The following is a 21,230-nucleotide window of genomic DNA, read 5'->3' as shown; positions in this document are numbered from 1 at the left end:
CTATACTTGAGTAAATGTAACTATCTCTGGTCTAGTGACAGGACAGGTCTTGAGCAAAGGGCAGAACAAACTTGAACTTTCTAAGGCCTGTTTAGATGAACTTGCTCCTACTGCCTTCTGATTTTCAGATTGTGGCGGTGATAGCGCAGGGTGGAGAGATGTAAGGATAGACCTAGGTCAGGCTCAACGCTGGTGGAGCACAAAGAGGACTGTCCCACCTGATCTGCTCCTCTTTGTCTGGGAAAGAAACCGGGCAGAAACCAGGACAAGATCTGGGCGAGGTCTATAAAAGATCTGCTCCAACTGTAAAGCTATTCATTCGCACGGGACTGGGACTCAGGCACACGGCACCAAGGTGAGTTTCCAACAAACCAAGTTGACAGCAGAGATATTTGAAAACTGGTATTTAAATTTATATTTTTACACTTTTATCAATAGCAGTTGTTGATTATTATTGATTACGACTTTTTGAAATTTTATTGTTTGTCAGAATCTACAAAGCCACATTTTTGACCATTAGTTTGCGCTGGAATAAATCTGGTACGATGTAAATAACCATTTGAAGACCTCGCAAGATGGTGGAATACCAACTCGCCGAAACTGACTTGATTTGAAAAGTGCATGTATATGTTTTGCTAGTTGTAAAAAAAAACAACCCAAAACATCAGCTTTTACATACTCCACGTTCCATATTTGTTCTTATCGTGCAATCGCCAAGCTACGTCTTCAATGTGTCTTTTGTATTGTCCCCATAAAAAGCTAAGTATCTCGGTAATGAGTGCTTTGACTTCGCCCACAGATTGTCTTACATTGCGACGCCTCTTGTGCGGTGACAAAGGCAGTGAAAAGAACGTGTGGACCCAGCCTCGTCCAGACAATACAATACAGTGTAAACGATCTTTGAGCAAAATGAGGTCGGGTCATTAACGGAGGAGCGGACTATCACGAAACCTCTGCTCTACGTCACTGCTGCAGCAAAACAAAACAGTGATCAGAGACAAATAACAGCACGTTTTGTAAATTTAGCGTCAATGTTTAAAGGTCCTATATTATGCAAAGTTAACTCAACTTGGAATATCGTTACTTTTTCAAAAAACAGTGGTAGAACATAACAAAGTACAAGTAGTAAAATACTCTACTTAAGTACACATGTTAGGTATCTGGGGTTTCATTTATAAAGCATGTGTACATACAGAAATATTACGTAAGTTCATTTTGTGATCTATAAATCGACAAAATGAAAATGAGCAGTCGATCCAAAATCTCACAATTTAAGCAAATAAAATATACAAATAAACAGCTAGAAGAAATGATCCATTCAATTATTTCTGTTGAACAAAATTCATTTGACGCTTAATTAGATCTATGCACAAAATATTTCAACTTTTTAATTTTAATTTAAAAACTGGTAGATTTTCATGTGATACTTTTACTTTTACTGTTTTTTTTGGCTCCAGTATCTGTACTTAAGTAACAAAACTGAATATTTTTCCACCACTGTCAAAAAGATGTGTTTTGTTTCATTTACACATGTTTGAGTAATTCTGCTTTTTTTTTTCTTTCTTTCTTCCTTCCTTTTTTTTTTTTTTTTTTAGTCTTTTTCCAAATATTTTAGTTTTACCAATTTTGACAATTCCATGGCTGAAGTTATTCAAATGATTCTAGTGAAGGTGTATGGAGGTGGGGCAACTTTTTCAGTTTGAGAGACGAACACAGGATAAATATGCACTATATGCACATAGATCAAAAATGTGTAGTACAGGCCCTTTAAAAGGCTTTGTCTGGAGGAATAACAGATGTACAGGTTAAGTTTTTCTATTTGTAACTTAACCTCCTGGGACCTGAGCTCTTGCAGGACTTTATTTGCAAAAACTATTAAGTGCTTGAACACATACATTTTGTGTAAAAAACAAAATGAGAAAAAATAAACAAATAAAATGAATAAAATAAATAAATGGTAAAAAATACATTAATTAAAATACAATAAAAATACCCAAAATAAATAAACAAATAAATAAATAAAAGAAAAAATAAAATAAAAGAAAAGAAAAAATAAATATTCTAAACTCTTAGAAATATTCAAAATTGAACATGTTCTTGTTGCTGTTAAAAATTTGCACTGTGGCCTAAACAGCCCAAAATGTGTTGTCCACAGATGAGGACACCGGGTCTAGCTAGAGGGATTAGTGTGTGTTTCCGGGTCAATATTATCAGGAGCCATGATTGACGCAAAGTTGGTAATTGGTCCAGGTTGGGGTTGGTGAACAGAAAATGCTTGAGCCTGATTGTTTGTCTGCTGCAGATGTTGCTGAGGTTGCTGGGGCTGATGGTTCTGTGCGTGCTCTGCTCTTCCATGCTGCATTTCCCACCAGAAACGCACCATAACACCACAGACAACACCAAATTCTTCAATAAATATGGCAACTTCTCGAACAAAGGGCTGCCAGCAGAGGCCCAGGGCGGTGTGGGGTTAGGGAAGAGCCTGCTACCGTCTGAGCCCAGCGGCAGCACTGTGCCTGAAGACATAGCCGTCATGTTCCCCGATACCTCCATCTGTGACGTGCTGCTCAGCTCTTCAGAGTCCATCTACATAGACCAGATCCCCTTATTCTGCCTCTGCTCCCATTGCAAGACAACCTCGGGCCGTAAGGGAGAGCGCGGAGACCAGGGCTTCGAAGGCATGTGCACACGACACTAACTCAAGTATATGATGTATAGATAGATTCTTTTTAGATTCTTTTGACAAATACATTTGACCTATTCTTAAATACAAATAATCATTACGTTAAAGAAGCACTATGTAATTTTTCTGTCCAGGTTCCATCACCTGCTTGTGTCCTTCAAGATGCTATTGTTTTGTCTGGAATGTTCCACAGTAGGGTATTAAACTAATCTATCTCACATGAATTCAGTTACAAGTGGTTCAAACTAAATTCTTTCTTACTGTGAGTGGGGTCACGTCTCCACAGATCTGATCTGTGTCTTACCCTGCTTGTCTCCATAGAGATAGATATGTATAATGCCGTACTTTTTAACATTTCAGGCAAATCAATAACAGCATTGTGCACGTTTAGCTTGTGAAAACCTAAAAAATATGATGTTCTTACTGTTAAAAGATCAAGTCACTAGTGTACTACAACTTACTAGTATCTTTTGTCTGATTTCATAAATACTTATTCGCTTAGTAATGTTTCATTCTATAACAATCAGTACTCTCAATCATTTTTTTTGTTTGATATGGATATAGAGGGGAGCATTATGCAGCTTTTTGGTGCTTTCTACCATGTTATAACATTGTTCCCTCATCAAAAACATTCACAAAGAGGTTTTAGATGTCGTTTATGCTTGTTTGAGTATTTTAGTGATCTCTCCTGGACCCTGTCTGAATTCTCCTTACTGTTAGCTGTAAGATTCTTTGCAATGCTCTGCTCACACCCATGCTCCAATTTCTCCACAAATATACAAAAGCAGGACACAAAACTGTACACTACAGCTCTACAAACCTGATGTGATGTGCAGTAGTTTCATTAGTGAAACACATGCTGGGTGTAATGTGACTCAAAAGTGAAATGCATAAAGCTGAAGAATTTAGGAATGAGAGAAAGTATATGTCCTCACTTGTCTTCATCTGTCCTCACCTATACTCACATGTCCTCACCTATACTCACGTGTCCTCATCTATACTCACATGTCCTTATCTATACTCACATGTCCTCACCTATACTCACATGTCCTCATCTATACTCACATGTCCTCATCTATACTCACATGTCCTCATCTATACTCACATGTCCTTATCTCTACTCACATGTCCTCATCTCTACTCACATGTCCTCATCTATACTCACATGTCCTCATCTCTACTCACATGTCCTCATCTCTACTCACATGTCCTTATCTATACTCACGTGTCCTCATCTATACTCACATGTCCTCATCTCTACTCACATGTCCTCATCTCTACTCACATGTCCTCATCTCTACTCACATGTCCTCATCTATACTCACATGTCCTTATCTATACTCACATGTCCTCACCTATACTCACTTGTCCTTGCCTGTCTTGTGTTTAGGGTATAAGGGCAGTGACGGTCCAAAGGGCCTGTGGGGCTTCAAAGGACCTCGGGGATTGACAGGTCCTATGGGGATGAAAGGTGAGTCCTCATATTTACTCTTCACTCCTCTTCTCAAACAATCCAAACATTTCAAAATCAAACTGAAAACTCAACTTGGCCAAACTTATTTAAACCCTTACCAGAAGTTTGTTTGTAGCACAGTAGTGGAAGACATCTCCTCTCAAATATCTTTAGATCCTTCAGAGTCAATGTGGTATTTATTATTTGGAAATCGAGGTTAGCAGTTATAGCAGCTAATTTGGAGCCAAGATCCATATTTAGAAATCTGAGTGTGTGTATCTTAGCAATCAAAGAGCAAATCAGGAGCGAGGCTGGTGAAGGTGGACAACCCACTTAGCAACGCTGTCAATCAAACCTGTTACTAATGCTGGTGGGAGCGACCTCAGGGAAAGAGGGTACTTTACTGGTTATTAATGTCAATATATTGATTTATAGGCAAAATAGCAAAAGACAAACTGCAGGATCAGGGGGTAGAGGGGGTTAATACAAACATTTTAAGAGTGAATGGAGCTGACACGCACCCATGCTCACTTCATATTTGAAATTAGCTATGTCCATTTATATATAGAGTCTATGGTAAAACCTGAGCCCTCCATAGTTTGTCCACTTCCACCCATCTGTGTCTGTAGTTTGTCTGTGAAAATGTGTGTTTGTCAGGCCAGAAAGGAGAACTGGGAGAAAAGGGCTATCCGGGACCCATCGGCCTCCTGGGGATCAAGGGCGAGTGCGGAATCAAAGGTAGGACATCATCACCCTCTGCTGCACGCTGCCATCTATGTGCTGCAAAAAGGCCAAGCCACAGCTGAACAGCAACTTCCAAGTAGCAGGCTAGATGGATTGGTTCAGTATAATATGATCAGTGCACTCTCAGACAGTTAGAATATTCAAGATCAAACTATATTATCAGATCCAGTTGTACAGGTTTACAGTCAAACATCAGTGTACCATCTTGTGCTTGTTTTACCAGGGGAGATGGGGGACCATGGAGATAGTGGCCCTGCAGGACCTCTGGGGCCTCAGGGTGTGCCCGGCTCTTGCCTCTGCGAGGTTGTCTTTGGACTTCCTGGGGTACAAGGTTCCCCAGGGCCAGCCGGTGCCCGTGGTTTACCAGGCTCTACAGGCTCTAAGGGCATGCCTGGAGACAAAGGTGACAAGGGAGACCGAGGACTTAATGGAAGAAATGGTTTAATTGGGCTGAAAGGTGAGCAGGGCTCACCAGGCCCATGTGACTGCACCAACGGTGTCGACGGAGCAGACGGACAGAAGGGACAGATGGGAGAAAAGGGAGAGTTGGGAGACGTTGGAGTACAGGGGTCTCAGGGAGACATAGGCCATAAAGGAGAGCAGGGGGACATGGGGATTCCAGGGATGCCTGGTCCATGTTCGCTGGCTATCCAATCAGCTTTCTCCGTTGCTCTGGCCACACCCTTCCCAGTGCCTGATAGGCCAGTCAAATTCAGCAAAATAATCTGTAATGTTCAGAGTCACTATAACCCTCTTCTTGGTATCTACACTGCCCCTGTAGACGGCACTTATGTCTTCACCTTTAATGCGATTGTCAAAGACAAAAAGCTCGTAGTGGGCTTATTCCATAATTTTGAGGCAGTTATGAAGATGACAAAGACCACCGATACAACCACGGTGAGTCAGGAGGTGATGCTTCACTTGACGGCGCGTGACATGGTGTGGGTGCAGGTCAAAGACAGCAACAGTAACGGCATGTTCGCTGGCATTGAGATGGCTAGCACCTTCTCCGGCTGGCTGCTCCACCCAGACACCTGTGACTTCAGTGAGATTCGAGAGTTCATTCCATTACAAAATGTCACAGGTTTAACATTTCCTTGGGATTAAAATGGATGGATCAAACTAAAGTCTCTACAGGTACACGGAATATTGTTTTAGATCTGCATATTTCAGTTTGTCTCTAAGCACTGTGGACTGCCAGTGGTCCTCATGTCTAGGCTGGGAGAATGCAGGGACTGTAGCAAGCATAAAAAAAGCACTTTCCATATATAAAGAGATTTTATTTAGACCACTTTAACCATATTTCCATAACCACTATAAATTATTTAATTTATTTACCAAGTGAATACTTTAAATGCTACTAATCAAAAGTCTTAATTACATATTATACATATACAGGAATTCATCTGAGCAAGAAGACCAAATAAATTTACCTATATTTATTTACTTAATGAAAATAAATCAAATCCGATCAGGCCTCACACTCCTCTGTCTGTCCGTTAGTCTAAGAATGTGATGCACCTTGATTATTCCACAAAAGAAAGTAGGATACAAGACTGTGATTGTTCAGTCTGAACCCTGCAGCTGATCAGTCTGAACTCTGCAGCTGTTCAATTTGTAATCTGCAGCTGTTCAGTCTGAACCCTGCTTTGACTTCCTGACAAAAAGTGAAACATGAAACAAAGCCCCTATATTAGAATAAAAGAGCAGTATGTGACCTGTTAATGATGAGAGCTGTTTCTTGTGTAGAATAGGCCTGTCCAGACGATATAGCATTGAATTGCTGCTGCACATGAGCGAATCAGAGAAACCTTAGTTGTAGAAATGAAACCTAAGCTGTGATCTATCTGGTTGTGCTTCTGACTATGAATGATTTGATGATTTTGTGAATTTTGTGAATTTGTCCAGAATAAATCCCTACTAAAGCCATTTTGGTGTCTTCTTTTCTTTTCTTTTCATTTCATTTCATTTATTTATTTATTTATTTTAATTTTTTTTTCTTTATTTGTTTTATTATTTAGTTTGTTTTTCTTTTCTTTATTTGTTTTTCTTTATTTATTTATTTTTATTTTTAAGACCTGCTATATTTTACAATAATAACAGCAAATACATTGAACTTTGAGACATTGGTTATGCATTTAAACAGCTTGTTCATCAATATATACATAAATCATCACAAAGTAGCTTTTGTAGCTTTTATTGTCAGATCATAACAGCAAAAACACCCAACAAGTTCAAATGTTTTCCAGAATGATGTATACATCTAACACACACAACTACAACTCTGCAACAAACAGTACATTTGTGGAGCACTAAAGTGGGACAAAACACTTAAATACAGCCACGTTTCAAATAGAGCTGCTAAACTGTGCGGGGGAAAAGGCGAGAATGAGGCAGGAAGAGGGGCAGGGTCTGGAGGTATAAGGAGAAGTGTGCTTGGTCTAACAGGTATCCACACGTCAAACTTCATCCCTGCAGCCAGGTGATCAGTAATCAGAAACACCTGTCTGTAATCAGGGCACTCCCACGTGATGTCACATACTACTTGAAATTATAGTGGCCTCTGGAGGCAGCACACACTCTGTCGAATGTTTTTGAACACAAAACAGCACATTTACCTAATTGTCAAAAACTTAATAGGAACAGTTGATGGTGCTATAAAAAACACCATGTACAGGATTTAGGGTTTACTTCCATTTTTAATCAGTCCATTGTAGTTTTGTAAAGAAGGGGGACTGAACATATTTTTCCTTGGGCTCCCAAAAAGCTAAAAATGGTAAAAATGAAATTCAAGAAACCTTATCTTTATTTTGGTCTTCAAATGAGAAGCTGTAGAAGATGAATTTAATGCCCTACAGTGGAAAATGCCATGCAATACAATAAAATCTCCATGGTGACAAGCAGGTAGTTGTAGGCTTATGAGTGCATTCTAATCCGTGCACACAGTTGTAGTGACATCAAAAATGGAATGAGTCTGATTATGTTGTCTGGACCTAAAGGAACTGTATGTAAGATTATGATTGTAAATATCACCAACATTACCTCACTGTGTCCCCAGATACAAGGTAAACATGTTCAAACCAAATATAGCTTGTGTAAGTCTGAAATCCAGTTGCTTTAAACATAAAAGGTCTTTCTCTGATCTGAATGGTCACTACCTAAACCCCAGCACCGGCAGCCAATCATGAATCAGTGCTAGTGCAGCCTCTGAGTGAATTCTGGAGGTTCTGGGTTTTCACATGAAGCTTGTCCATACACTGAGAATGAGAAAAACTTGTATGTGTCCTATATCTGCAGGTTAATGATGCAAATCTCTTGCCTGGGATTCAGAACATACACTTCTTCAATACTTTATGAAGATGTGAGTCTGGTCACTGGTGAATCGTCCCGTTTTCAAATGGACGTGATTGACAGGTGGATTAGCGAATCAGGAACAGGCATGGGCCATGTGTATCGTAAAAAATACAGGAAAAAAATATCACTAGGGGCTGAAAAAACATTACAGAGTTTTGCAGAATAAGCGAAGCACTGAATTCTGTTAATCTGAGATGAGAGAAATGTGATTTTGTTTGTAAAGGACAGATAACCGATGAGCTCCTTTGTTTCACATTTGTTACTAAATAAAAACAAATTCGACAGCACGTTGGACCGGGCTTGAGATGCAATGGAGGAAGTGGGGACCAGACTGACATCAAGCTAAATTTAGCAAAAAAAACCAAACAAAACAAACATTATGAATTTGGCTTTGAGATAAGAAGCCCAATGTTGAACTATCCCCCTTAAACACTAGTTGTCTATGATACTGCATTCACTGATTGAAAGTCTGGCCACTTGGACCAGAATTTTACCCAACAAAGACCACTCTGGAAGTCCTTTATGGGTGGGTGCTGGGTGCCTGGGAGCTGCTGGGTTACTTCTCTTTGGGTGCCATGTCATCTCCTCCTGACACGTTGCCCTCCTCCTCATCATCATCATCTCCCAGCATGCCTTTCAGGTAAGTGCGTTTGAACTCCTGGAAGACCAGCTCCTCCTCCAACTCGCTGCACACACACACACACACACACACACACTACACTTAGGTCCAAAGTTCAAACACAGACTACACTTAGGCCCCTAGTTCAAATGGCCCTACGCCCTCACCCCATGACTCACCCTGCACCCTCACCCCATGCCCTCACCCTATGCCCGCACCCCGAGTCCCTCTTCTCTCAACCTGCGCCCTCACCCTATGCCTTACCCTACGCTCTCGCCTCAGGCTTTCAACTTACGCCCTCACCCTGAGCCCTACGCCCCCCCCCCCGGATGACCAGTCGCTCAGTAGGCCTACCCCCTGCTCCTCTGATTCACTTGAAATCCTATGTTCAAAATGAAGCATGTGTGTTACATTTAAAGCATTTAGACTAGCCTGAGGGACCAAAATAATAAAATCTTATCAAAAAGGGTGGCTACTTTGAGAAATTTAGTTTACCCCCTAATTCATTCTGCGTACATTGATGTAACAGTAGAAAGTACTGAAACTCACCTCTCCTTCACTGCAGCAGCACAACACAAGAGAAACAGTTAGTAAAGACATTACTGACCCAGGTTGAGTCCTGGTAAAGTCCATATTTTGACCTGGTTGAGTCCTGGTTTAGACCTGATTTCATCCATCTTTAGTTTTTTTTATTAGCATTAGGTCCCAAGCCGTCAAGGAATAGTTTTGGTTTAGTTCATTTTTAACTATTGTTTAGTCCTGGTTTAGTCCTGGTTTAGTCCTGGTTTAGTCCTGGTTCAGTCCTGGTTCAGTCCTGATCTAGTCCTACTTTAGTCCTGGTTTAATCCTGGTTTGGCCTGCTTAGTTCAGGTTTACGCCTACTTTAGTCCTGGTTTAGTACTGTTTTAGTCACGACTTAGTCCTGGTTTAGTATTGTTTTAGTCATGACTTAGTCCTGGTTTAGCCCTGGTTTAGTCTTGGTTTAGTTCTGGTTTAGCCCTGGTTTAGTCTTGGTTTAGTTTTGGTTTAGTCCTGGTTTTACCCTGATTTTGCCCTGGTTTAGTCCTGGTTTATTCCTGGTTTAGTCCTGGTTTAGTCTTATTTAAGCCCTACTTTTGTCCTGGTTTAGTCCTGGCTCAGTCCTGGTTTAGTCCTGGTTTAGTCCTGGCTTAGTCCTGGTTTAGTCCTGGTTTAGTCCTGGTTTAGTCTTATTTAAGCCCTACTTTTTTCCTGGCTTAGTCCTGGCTCAGTCCTGGTTTAGTTCTGGTTTAGTCTTATTTAAGCCCAACTTTTGTCCTGTCTTAGTCCTGGTTTAGTCCTGGTTTAGTCCTGGTTTAGTCTTATTTAAGCCCTACTTTTGTCCTGGTTTAGTCCTGGTTTATTCCTGGTTTAGTCCTGGTTTAGTCCTGGTTTTAGTCCTGGTTTATTCCTGGTTTATTCCTGGTTTAGTCCTGGTTTAGTCCTGGTTTAGTCCTGGTTTATTCCTGGTTTAGTCCTGGTTTATTCCTGGTTTAGTCCTGGTTTAGTCCTGGTTTAGTCCTGGTTTAGTCCTGGTTTAGTCCTGATTTAGTCCTGGTTTACCTGCATCTGGTTTTGGGTGCATGAGTTTGAAGGGGATCTCTAGTCCGACTTCACTGCAGCAGGAGAAAGACAAACAGTGTTAAATCCATTCCAGTTGATAATGATGAACACATGTATCACAACAAACCAAACGCACTGACCTGGAGCCCATCATTCTGCAGGCAGGGGGCGCAAAGGAGCAGGTTAGAACACAATTTACACTCAGATCTAACAATGTATAGAGCATTTAAAGGGGACACGTAAATGACCTTTAGTAACTTTAGTAGTAATTGGTTTAGTAGTAATAGTTTTAGTAGTACAGTAGTCATTCTAGTACTGGTAGTAGTAGTTTTAGGTACATAAAAACATTGACCTACACAAATGGGTAATATGTTTGTGGAAGGTGTAAATTCTACCTCCAGTCCCCGGACAGGTTGATGTCATAAATGGTGCACATACCAATAAAGTTTTAGCAGTAGTAGATTTGATAGTAGTAGTAGCTTTAGTAGTGTTGATAGTAGTAGTTTTAGTAGTAGTAGCTTTAGTAGTTTTAGTAGTAGTTGTTGTTTTACTAGTAGCAGTAGATTTACTAGTATTAGTTTTAGTACTAGTCATTTTAGTGGTAGTAGTAGTAGATTTAGTAGTAATAATTTTAGTAGTAGTTTTATTAGTCATAGTTTTAGCAGTAGCAGTTTTAATAGTAGTAGTTTTAGTAATCATACTTTTGGTGGTAGTAACAGGCTTAGCAGTAAATGTTTTAGTAGTAGCAATAGATTTAGTAGTAGTTGTTTTAGTAGTTGTAGTAGTAGTAGTAGTAGATTGAGTAGTAATAATTTTAGTAGTAGTAGTTTTTCACTCAGACACTGCAGCCATAGTGCTCGTGCAGATCATGCAGTCACAAACATGCACACAAGTAAGCATCAAATGAATTAAATAAAGCGTTTAATATGACTGGATATCTACATTCACATTGTATGTATCGCCACTGATGTAGAGTATTTGACTCACCCTCCGACGATGAGTTTGACCATGACCCTGTAGGACACCATGATCCCCATCACCTCTTTGAGCGCGCCCTCCTTCACTCTGCCGATAACAGAAACACCAGAGATCTGCATTTCAGTATGTACTTTGTCAGAGCTGTAGAGAGCATTCTGTCGGCCTCACATGCTGGTGGAAGCCAGGTTGGTGTCTTCATGCTTGAGTTTTCCATCCAGTGCGATGCCACGCCTCTCCCTGTTGTTGGCCAGCAATGGCAGCAGGGTGTAAGTCTTCTTCAGACTGTCTCCAGCGGGCACAGAATCCCTGAAAGAAGACCTGGTTTAGATCTAGTGCCTGGACCTGGTTTAGTTCTAGTGTTTAGACCTGGTTTGGTTCTAATGTTTAGACCTGGTTTAGTTCTAGTGTTTAGACCTGGTTTAGATCTAGTGTTTGGACCTGGTTTAGTTCTAATGTTTAGACCTGGTTTTAAAAGAGCCAGTTGTAAAATTGTTATTTAAAATTTCAGAAACTTGACTTATCTGTGTCCCCAGATACGACATAAAAATCTTGGCCCTGATGTCCAAGTTTTTTGTTATAATTTGGTGTTTTGGTTCTCAACACAATTATCCAATCAGAAAGCAGACTCACTACCTAACCCCCCGCACCTGCAGTCAGTCATTAATGAGTGCTAGTGCAGCCTCTGCAGCTCAGTGAGAGAATTATTGGCGTAGACAGAAATCGAAAGGCGCAGTAACTAAAAGTGAGCGGTGAAAATGTGAAAGCGAGTGTCTGACAGTGCCCGGTGTTGGCGTCTCCGCACACTGTTTACCCTCCAGTGCCCTCTCTCTTTCTGCCTGCGCCCGCTCATTTTTTTTTTTCTTCACCTGCTCGGTTATTTTCTTTAAATATGTCATCAAAACAATACTTGAACAGACGATCACAGATTTATCGTCCGCGTCAGACTCACAGGCGAGAGTAATTCGACTTTGACAGTCATGGACAACTCAAATATAAGTTTATTCTTCATTGCAGAATTTGTAATTTTACAATCTTTAATATCAGCGTACAACTGCCAAATCTGAACAAAAAAACATCAGCAGTATTACGTTTTGGCATGATGCTATCTCAAAATCACAGGAAATTATGTGATAGTTTCTTGTTAAAACGGGATACAAAATGATCATGAAATTGCATGATATGTAAAATGAGAAACTACAGCAGAGGATCTATCCAACTTTTGCACGTTTGTATGGTGAGATATAGGCTATGCTACTGATGTTAGCATGACTTGTAATAGCAGTAGTAGTGAAACCATCATGTGATTTCGAGACCAGCCCTGTGCTAACTAATAATGTGGTTGTTTTAAGTCCAAAAAGCACGTTTAAGATTTGGCAAACTGCTTTAAGTTTCTACATAGCAGCCATTTAATATTTATTTTAATATCTTTTTTTTTTTTTTGGAAAGTCTATAGCAAAAAATTGTGAGAAATTTACTTCCGGAACCAGGGGGTGGGTGGCCACTGCTGAGCTTTATTGTTTGCACTACAACATGAACTTGGAGCAATAAAAAACTCTACTATAACACCATGTTCAAATTGTAAGAGTTCTGTCTCACTTTAAACAGCTGTGGCTAGTTCACTGTAGTCATTTCACAGCCCTTGTCCATTCAGAATTGACTTACCCACATTCCTCGATGTCCACGGACTTGGTGTAGCTGTCGTTGGAGTAGAGCACCACGTTGGCCACCTGGTCCACTGAAAGCACAGCAGAAGGTCTCAGTCACAAGAGAGGAGCAGGGCTATAGTGAAGGTCAGAGGAGGACACAGGAACCTACCAGAAACAATGATGTTCTTAATGTTCTTGCTGGAGTTGTTGGTGACCTGCAGGTGCAATTTGATGGGCTCTCCGTGGTAGTAGACCTGAGCAGAGCAAGGATAAGGTGTTTATATAGCAGCTAATAAGACTAATACACTCACTCAATAAGAAATATAAGCTTTTGTCTAGAGTACAACAGTTGAAAGACTAAAGGGGGAGAGTGAGGGGGAGGGGCTAGACTAGAGGACTAAAGGGTAGAAAGAGGGGGGAAGATGGGCAAGGTCTGAAGGACTAAAGGACGAGGGGCGGGGTCTTGAGCACTAAAGGGGAGAGTGATGAGACAAGTTCTAGAGGTATAAAGAACAGTGTGATTGGTCTAGCAGGTCTCCACAATTCAAAGTCCACCCCTTCAGCCAGGTGTTTGTAATCAGAAACACTTGGCTGTAATCTTGCCAGAGCGGCTGGTTATTTCTACATTCTGTTAGAATTCTGTTAGAATAGAAAGATCTGGAACAGAACCATAGAGTGTGACAAACCTCTGTCCTGTTTAAAGATGCTCCAACCACACCTGCTCATTTGTATCACATGTGTCTCAAATGTGGAAGACACCTCGTCTACAAAATTCTCGTATCATCCCGAACAAAATATCTAACTTCTTTTACCTGAGATAAATAAGGTAGTTTTCACACTGCCACTATTTGGGTCAAAATAAAAGAGCATTTACTCTGAAAGCAGTGAGCTTGGGCAGGTGTGAACCCAACAGTTGCATTCTGATTTGCAGGAACAGGAGGTCTCGGACCGGCTCCACCACATTCTGGAATGGGGTGAGTGTAAACACAGCTGACCACAGGCCAACCTGCACAGTCCATGGTGCAAGTAAAAGAATTGGGCTCGGATCAGGTGTATTTGGTGCTGCAGAGCTGCTGTTTGACTTGTTTGCCTGATGAGGCAGTTTTGATCAATTTAATATCTGCGATACTCTGGTCTCTTTGCACAGAGGGGTTAGCTGAGGTTAGGGTTAGTTTAGAGTTGTGGTCTCACCTCCTTGTCCAGACTGGCCTTGGCATGCAGTGGGCGGTCAGACATGGTGAACTCACGGGTGGCCTCCACAGATGGAGCAGGGCCCTGGCTCTCTGGAGCATACTGGACCTTCCTCAGCATCAGACGAACCGCACTCCTGACACACACAGACACAATGGACTGACTTGTTAAACAGGACTGTCCCTCCGGCTGTGTGGACTTCTGTTTGTGAACATTTAAATATACATTGAATTAATATTTATAGTTAAGGGGAGCATAATATGCAACAACAATCTTTATGACAGTGGCTGTTACAATACTCTATCCCTCTATCCCCGGCGGCGATCCCTCAAAGGGTACAGTTCCATCCAACTATCGTCCAATAACCTGAGTCTCCACAACATGGAAGCTCATGTCAGGCATCATTACGACTAAGATAGCACATGAATCAATACATGAGCACAGCGCAGAAGGGCATCGATAAAGATACCAGGGGAGCCAAAGGCTAGCTCCTGGTAGACCTGCATAACCCATAAGACCAACCTGTGCACTGCCTGGATTGATTACAAGAAAGCCTACGACTCAATGCCACACACATGCATCACTGAATGCCTGGAGCTGTTCAACATCAAAAGGACTCTAAGAGCCTTCAAGGGGAAACTCGATGAGGTTGTAGAAAAAACACCCTTGAGGCCAATGGCAAGCCACTTGCACAAGTGACCATCAAATGTGGCATAGACCAAGGAGATGCACTGTCCCCACTGCTGTTCTACATAGGCCTGAACCCCCTCAGCCAAATCATCAACAGCACTGGCTATGGATACTGACTCAGGAATGGGGCCACCATGAGTCATCTCCTCTACATGGGTGACATCCAGCACCCTGAGACTGAACACGAGCTGTAAGAAAGGAGGCCGAGGACTAGTGAGTGTGAGAGCCACAGTCCAGGATGAAACATCCAAGATCCATAAGTACATCAAGGACAAGGCAGATGATGTGCAAATGATGTGCTCAACGAATGTCACAGACAGTGGAGCGCAGAGGAAGAGGAACCATCATGGAAGGACAAGCCCCTGCACGGGATGTACCACCGGAACATAACTGAAGTGGCTGATATCAAGAAATCCTACCAATAGCTTGAGAAAGCTGGACTGAAATACAGGACAGCGGCACTCATCCTGGCTGCACAGGAGCAGGCCAGGGCAGTGACCCCCAAACCGGAGGAGTGGCTACAGCAGATCCCAGGAAAAACATCAGACATCTCAGTCCAGAAAAGTGCAGTACTAGGAACAGCAAAGATACTGCGCAGAACCCTCAAGCTCCCAGGCCTCTGGTAGACCTACATATATATATATATATATATATATATATATATATATATATATATATATATATATATATATATATACGTCTTCAAATTCATCTTATTACAATGTTTTAATCATTGCGTACGATTATAATGGATATTTTTTTTTTTATGTATAAACCTCACACAATAATGCACCTCATTATTGACATATAGTAGGCTCTAGACTTTTTTTCATAGTTTACTACAGGTACTTTTATGACAAAAAAAATATGCACCAAATATATTAAGTCTGTACATGTATGAGTAGAGTAGAAGTAGATGAAGAGACTTGAGGTTTTAATGTAGAAAAGAATATTAATCTTTTAACATACACAAAAGAGACAGTTTCCAAATCTGGTTTCCATAGTGATTTTCTCACCTCTTCTTGATCTTGGCGTCCTGCCTCTCTGCGCTGAAGGCTTTGATTTCAAACTCCACGGCACATTGCTGCAAAGACACAGAGGATCTGAGCACAACCGGAACCACCCCATCCTCACAACCCACCCGATCTCATAACCAAACCCAGGGCCACAACTGGACCCACACCCACACCATCCTCAACACCCACCAGAGACCACAACCAAACCCAGGGAGAGGGGAAGGGGTGGGGCTTACCTTTCCAACGTCAGAGGGGGCCGGTTGCATGGCCACAGAGCAGGGCAGGTTATCTGGAAACTGATAAAGACAAGACAACGTTAAAGTAGGGGGCATGAAAGTGTTTTGCTCAAAGACACAACAACAGTTTGCACTAGGTAGGAGGTCATACATCATGTCATTTGTCTTGCTATCACAACGCAATCAGCATGCATCCCGCTAATGAAACTACTGCACATTGCTTCAGGTTTGTGAAGTTGTACTGTATTGTTTGCATCATGCTTTTGTATACAGTATTCATTAAACAAAAGGCTATGTGGGAGCATGAGTGATGTAGACTTGTGGGCGGAGCCTTGTACAGGATCGTATTGCTAACCCTAAGGAGGGTTCAAATAGGGCCTGGGAGAGATCGCTAGATTACGTAAACATGCATGGATGACGTATAAAACCTCTTCAGGCATGTTTTTGATGATATTAAAAAAATAAATAAATAAATGGCAGTGTCTTCTCTGTTAGCATAAATAAACAAAAGTTAAATTACCAAAACTAAACCAGGACTAAAACAATTCTAGACCAGTTAAATCCAGACTAAATCAAACCAAAGTACCAAACCCAGTCTACCCCCTGACCTCGAAGAAGAATGGATAGGCATTGTCTCCAAGCTTGCGCAGTAGCTTGGCCTGGGTCTTGGTGTGCACGGCCTTGTCCCGATCCTGCAGAGGGGGGTACACCTGCCGCGTTGAGAGGTACAGCTCCCGTCGGAATGCAATCCCCATCACGTCCATGTCATCCCGGCCATACCGAAACACGCAGGACAGGGTGACGAACACTAGGGGGCACAGAAGAATGATCGGTGAATGATCATACTTGTATAGAGCCTTCTCAGACTGAGGGTAGGGCCAGTATGTTTAGGAGTAGGCTACTGTTACTTCAAAAGTATAAGTATTTTCTGGACTATAAGCACTTTTTTCATAGTTTGGCCGGGGGGCGACTTATACTCAGATGAGACTTATATGTGAAATTATTGAAAATGATTTTGACCTCAAGAGCTGCTTATACAATCTGTACTGAGACAATAAACTTTTTGATGAAATACATTGGTGAAATCGATCATAGTGCCTTTAAAAAGTCATTACTTTCTAATTTTAGAATGAGCTGATGTCCTTCTCTGAGATTAGAAATTACATCACCAATTAATATTAGCAGTAGAATTCAAGTCGTATTTAATAATGGTTTTGTTGCAGTGTGTACATTTGAGTACAGCTGTAGAGACCTGTGTCACTCACCTTTCCTTCCCTGCAAAGCTTCAGTGTCCACAGAAATGACGCCATCTAGAGGACCACATAAGACCTGTTATAAATATGCAGCATTTCACTCACTGGAGCTCAGAGAGACAGGACTCACCCACAGGGTCCACTGAGTCCACGCGGTCCACAAAGTCCCGCTTACCCATGTACACTGTCACCTGGGACACAGGGACAAGAGAGGATGAGAGAGGATAGAAAGACAAGAGAGGAGAGAACAGAGAGAGGGTGAGAGAGGATGAGAGAGGACAGAAAGACAAGAGAGGACAGAGACAGGCAGATAAGAGAGGAGAGAAGATAGCGAGACAATGAGGACAAGAGAGGAGAAGAGAGTATGAAAGAGTATGAGAGAGGATGAGTAGACAAGAGAGGGTGAGGGATGATGAGAGAGGGTAAGAGGACAAGAGAGTGTCAGAGAGGGTGACAGAGTATGAGAGAGAATGAGAGTATGAAAGAGTATGAGAGAGGATGAGAGAGGGTTAGAGAGGACAGAAAGACAAGAGAGAAGAGACGACAGAGACAGGAAGATAAGAGAGGAGAGAAGATAGCGAGACAATGAGGACAAGAGAGGAGGAGAGAGGATGTGAGACGATGAGAGAGGATGAGAGGACGAAACAGGGTGAGAGAGGGTGAGAGAGGACAGAAAGAGAGGAGAGAGGACAGAGACAGAGAGACAAGAGAGAAGAGAAGACAGAGAGACAATAGGGACAAGAGAGGACGAGAGTGGATGAGAGACGATGAGAGAGGGTGAGAGGAGGAGAGGAGAAGGAGGATGAGAGAGGGTGGGAGAGGGCAGAAAGAGAGGAGAGAGGACAGAGTGACAAGAAAGAGGAGAAGACAGAGAGACAATAGGGACAAGAGAGGACGAGAGGGGATGAGAGAGGGTGAGAGGAGGAGAGAGGGAGAAGGAGGATGAGAGAGGGTGGGAGAGGACAGAAAGACAAAAGAGGACAGAGGACAGAGAAGACAGAGAGACAACGAGGACAAGAGAGAAGACAGGATGAGAGAAGATGAAAGAGGATGGGAGAGGATGAGAGGACAAGAGAGGGTGAGAGAGGATGAGAGTGAATGAAAGAGTATGAGGGTGAAGAATGAGAGAGGGTGAGATAGGATGAGAGAGGGTGAGAGAAGATGAGTGGACAAGAGATGGTGAGGGAGTATGGGAGAGAATGAGAACATGAGAGACAATGAGAGTGGGTGAGAGTATGAGAGAGGATGGGAGACGGTGAGAGTATGAGAGAGGATGGGAGAGGGTGAGAGAGGATGAGCAAACAAGAGAGGGTGAGAGAGGATGAGAGAGAGGGTGAGGGAGTATGGGAGAGAATGAAAGGATGGGAGAAGGTGAGAGAGGATGAGAGAGGTTAGAGGGGTTGAGGGATGGTGAGAAAGGGTGAGAGAGGATCAGAGACAGTGGGAGAGGACAAGAGAGGGTGAGCAAGGACAGGAGAGACAGAGAGAACAGAAATCAGTGAGGATAAAAGATGACAAGAGGGGACAAGAGGTGAGACAGAAAGCAGAGAGGACAGAGAGAGGATGAGAGAGGACGGTAAACTGAAGTCAAATCTGTACAGCATGTGAGGGAACTCAAGACCAAACTTATGAACAAAGTTGAATACTTTAATACTTAAACATCCCAAAAGAGGATTTCAATTATTGTTGATGTTGTTAAAGGAACACTGAGGAGCAGATCTGTACCTCCCCCAGGCTCCAGTCACACTGAGGTCCATATGAAGAACATGACTGCACCAAAGTCTAGTCCCTGAGGGATTCTCTTAACCTGCTCTGTGTGTCTGATATACGGTGGACCAAGAAACTACACAAGTAAGATTGAAAAAGTGTTAGAGGAAACTACTAAACAAATAAGAAAAGGCATGTAATAAAGTACCCCCTGTAGTACAAGTAACGTCTGTAGTAAGTAGCCTCTGTAGTACATGTACTCCCTGTTCACCTCTGGTTGGGAGACACACTTTGGCCACACAGAGGAGCAGCACTCACCGACTTGTCCTTGCAGACCTTCTTGAAGACCACATTTTTGGGGCTCATCCTGGAGACTACGCTGGTCGGCTAAGTGAACCAAAGCATAGCAAGGTACACAAATGGAAGTAAAATCACAAAAGTAAATTCACAAATTAACTTGTTTTGTTTTTATAAATACTAACATGATGTAATGTGCAAATGTGTGTTGTATTGTGTTGTGTTGTTACTTGTGGAAATACATATATGAAATTACTCACAATCACAGGCAGGCCCGGATTAAGCCTTTTCACCATGTCCACATATTTCAGATGCTACAGTAAGTGACTAAATACATGTACATATGTGTATACAACACACTGACATAATGCTCATCTATCTCCAGTTGGCACTTTACATTAAGCCAGTGGTTCTCAACCTTTTTTTGACTAGTCACGATTAGTCAAGTAATCACGCATAAGATATAACAATATGCACTGTTGGAAACAATGTACTACTATTACTACTACAACTACTACTGCTTATACGTCATGTGCACTTACCTGTGTGTCGGGATGATTCTAGAGGTCTCTGTGAAGAATGTTACAGTTCCCTGCTATAAACACCTGCCCTGAAGCCCCGCCCCCCACTCCCTCACAGCCAATCAGGGCGTGGCTCCACTTCCTGTGATGAGGCTGAGAGGATTGTGCTTTCCCCTTGATCAGCAGCACACCAGATTATACTGTTCGCCTCATTCACTGATCAAAGTGCCTGTGCCTGGCCCGGGACTGTCCTAATGCGTTTAAATGGTCAGTGGGGGTGGACTGCGGTGGTATAGGGGACATGTTTACCTGAAGACTTATGCAAGGCCAGAATTTAGTGAAGCATCTTTCAAAGAAGAACTGTAGAATACATTTGACTCTGTGAATGTTCAGTTCAAGAATGGAGGCGACTGGAAGTAAAATAAAGTCAACCAAAGTATATGTTCAGTCAGATCTAAATCATAATATTTAAAGTATATATATATATATATATATATATATAGTTTTTTATGGTATATCTGTACATACAATGAAGAAACTATTGTGGGGTCAGCATTTAATATGACTTTATTTCTTATTTTTATGTTACATAGAAAGAAATTCAGTGCAACAGTAGATGTAGTGAAAGTAAAATACAGAGTCCAGTCAGAGTGCCTGTGGGCTGAAGCTGTGGAGCATTAGTAGCAGTAATTCTGTAGAGCAACTTTGGCCTGGACGTGTCGAAGAATCGTTGCACTGATAAAACGCAAGTGTTTGTGCTGTCCCTCTCAGAGCTACAGTACTACAGAGGAGTACAGACAGAGTAATGCAGGGGCCTCTGAGTCAGCAGCAGATTACTAAGGCTTATATATGCTCCTCATTCACTAATGCACTCACTACACCTGCTACTGCACGTGTCCTTGTCCACTGTCCCTCTGTGTCCCCCGTGCCCCCATGTCATCTCTTTCCCCCGTGTTCTCTGCGTCCCCTATATCCCCTGTGTAATTTGAGTCCCATGTTCTCTGCGTTCCCCATGTCCCCTGTGTCGTCTGCGTCCCCGTGTCCTGTGCGTAGCCTGTGTCTCCTGTGTCCTCTGCATTCCCCATGTCCCCTGTGTCCTCTATGTCCCGTATCCTCTGCGTTCCCGACTGTTCTGTGTCCTTATCTGTCCCACTAACCCCCATTTCTCAGTCCTTATCTGACCTCCTGTCCTCTTTCTCTCCACTTCTGTGTCCCCATGTGTCCTCATGTGTCCTTGTGTCTATAGTCCTTCTGTTTCTTT

General features: G+C 42.2%; 3 protein-coding genes across 3 annotated transcripts; 2 read left to right on the top strand and 1 right to left on the bottom strand.

The window, feature by feature from the left end:
• Positions 1-337: 337 nt before the first annotated feature.
• On the top strand, positions 338-4,942 carry LOC117384731 (otolin-1-like). Its single transcript, XM_055228629.1, has 4 exons — positions 338-355; positions 2,303-2,678; positions 4,074-4,154; positions 4,794-4,942. Exons 2-4 carry the CDS (start codon positions 2,303-2,305, stop codon positions 4,940-4,942), a joined length of 606 nt encoding a protein of 201 aa, XP_055084604.1. The 5' UTR covers positions 338-355.
• Positions 4,943-5,107: 165 nt separating this feature from the next.
• On the top strand, positions 5,108-6,219 carry LOC129457044 (otolin-1-like). The gene has a single exon (XM_055228727.1). It carries the CDS (start codon positions 5,109-5,111, stop codon positions 5,985-5,987), a length of 879 nt encoding a protein of 292 aa, XP_055084702.1. The 5' UTR covers position 5,108; the 3' UTR covers positions 5,988-6,219.
• A 2,437-nt stretch (positions 6,220-8,656) lies between these two features.
• Positions 8,657-19,545, bottom strand: saga (S-antigen; retina and pineal gland (arrestin) a). Its single transcript, XM_033983043.2, has 15 exons — positions 19,470-19,545; positions 17,575-17,635; positions 17,457-17,501; positions 16,800-16,999; positions 16,192-16,251; positions 15,956-16,023; positions 14,250-14,385; positions 13,228-13,312; positions 13,075-13,147; positions 11,581-11,718; positions 11,422-11,499; positions 10,575-10,589; positions 10,435-10,487; positions 9,403-9,412; positions 8,657-8,920 (listed from the first exon to the last, which is right to left on the bottom strand). Exons 1-15 carry the CDS (start codon positions 19,515-19,517, stop codon positions 8,791-8,793), a joined length of 1,200 nt encoding a protein of 399 aa, XP_033838934.1. The 5' UTR covers positions 19,518-19,545; the 3' UTR covers positions 8,657-8,790.
• Positions 19,546-21,230: the final 1,685 nt, after the last annotated feature.

The sequence above is a fragment of the Periophthalmus magnuspinnatus genome, chromosome 17 (genome assembly GCF_009829125.3).
Source record: "Periophthalmus magnuspinnatus isolate fPerMag1 chromosome 17, fPerMag1.2.pri, whole genome shotgun sequence".
Taxonomy (NCBI): Eukaryota; Metazoa; Chordata; class Actinopteri; order Gobiiformes; family Gobiidae; genus Periophthalmus; species Periophthalmus magnuspinnatus.
Note: the sequence above shows the minus strand (reverse complement) of the source record. Positions and strands in the feature narration are given on the sequence as shown.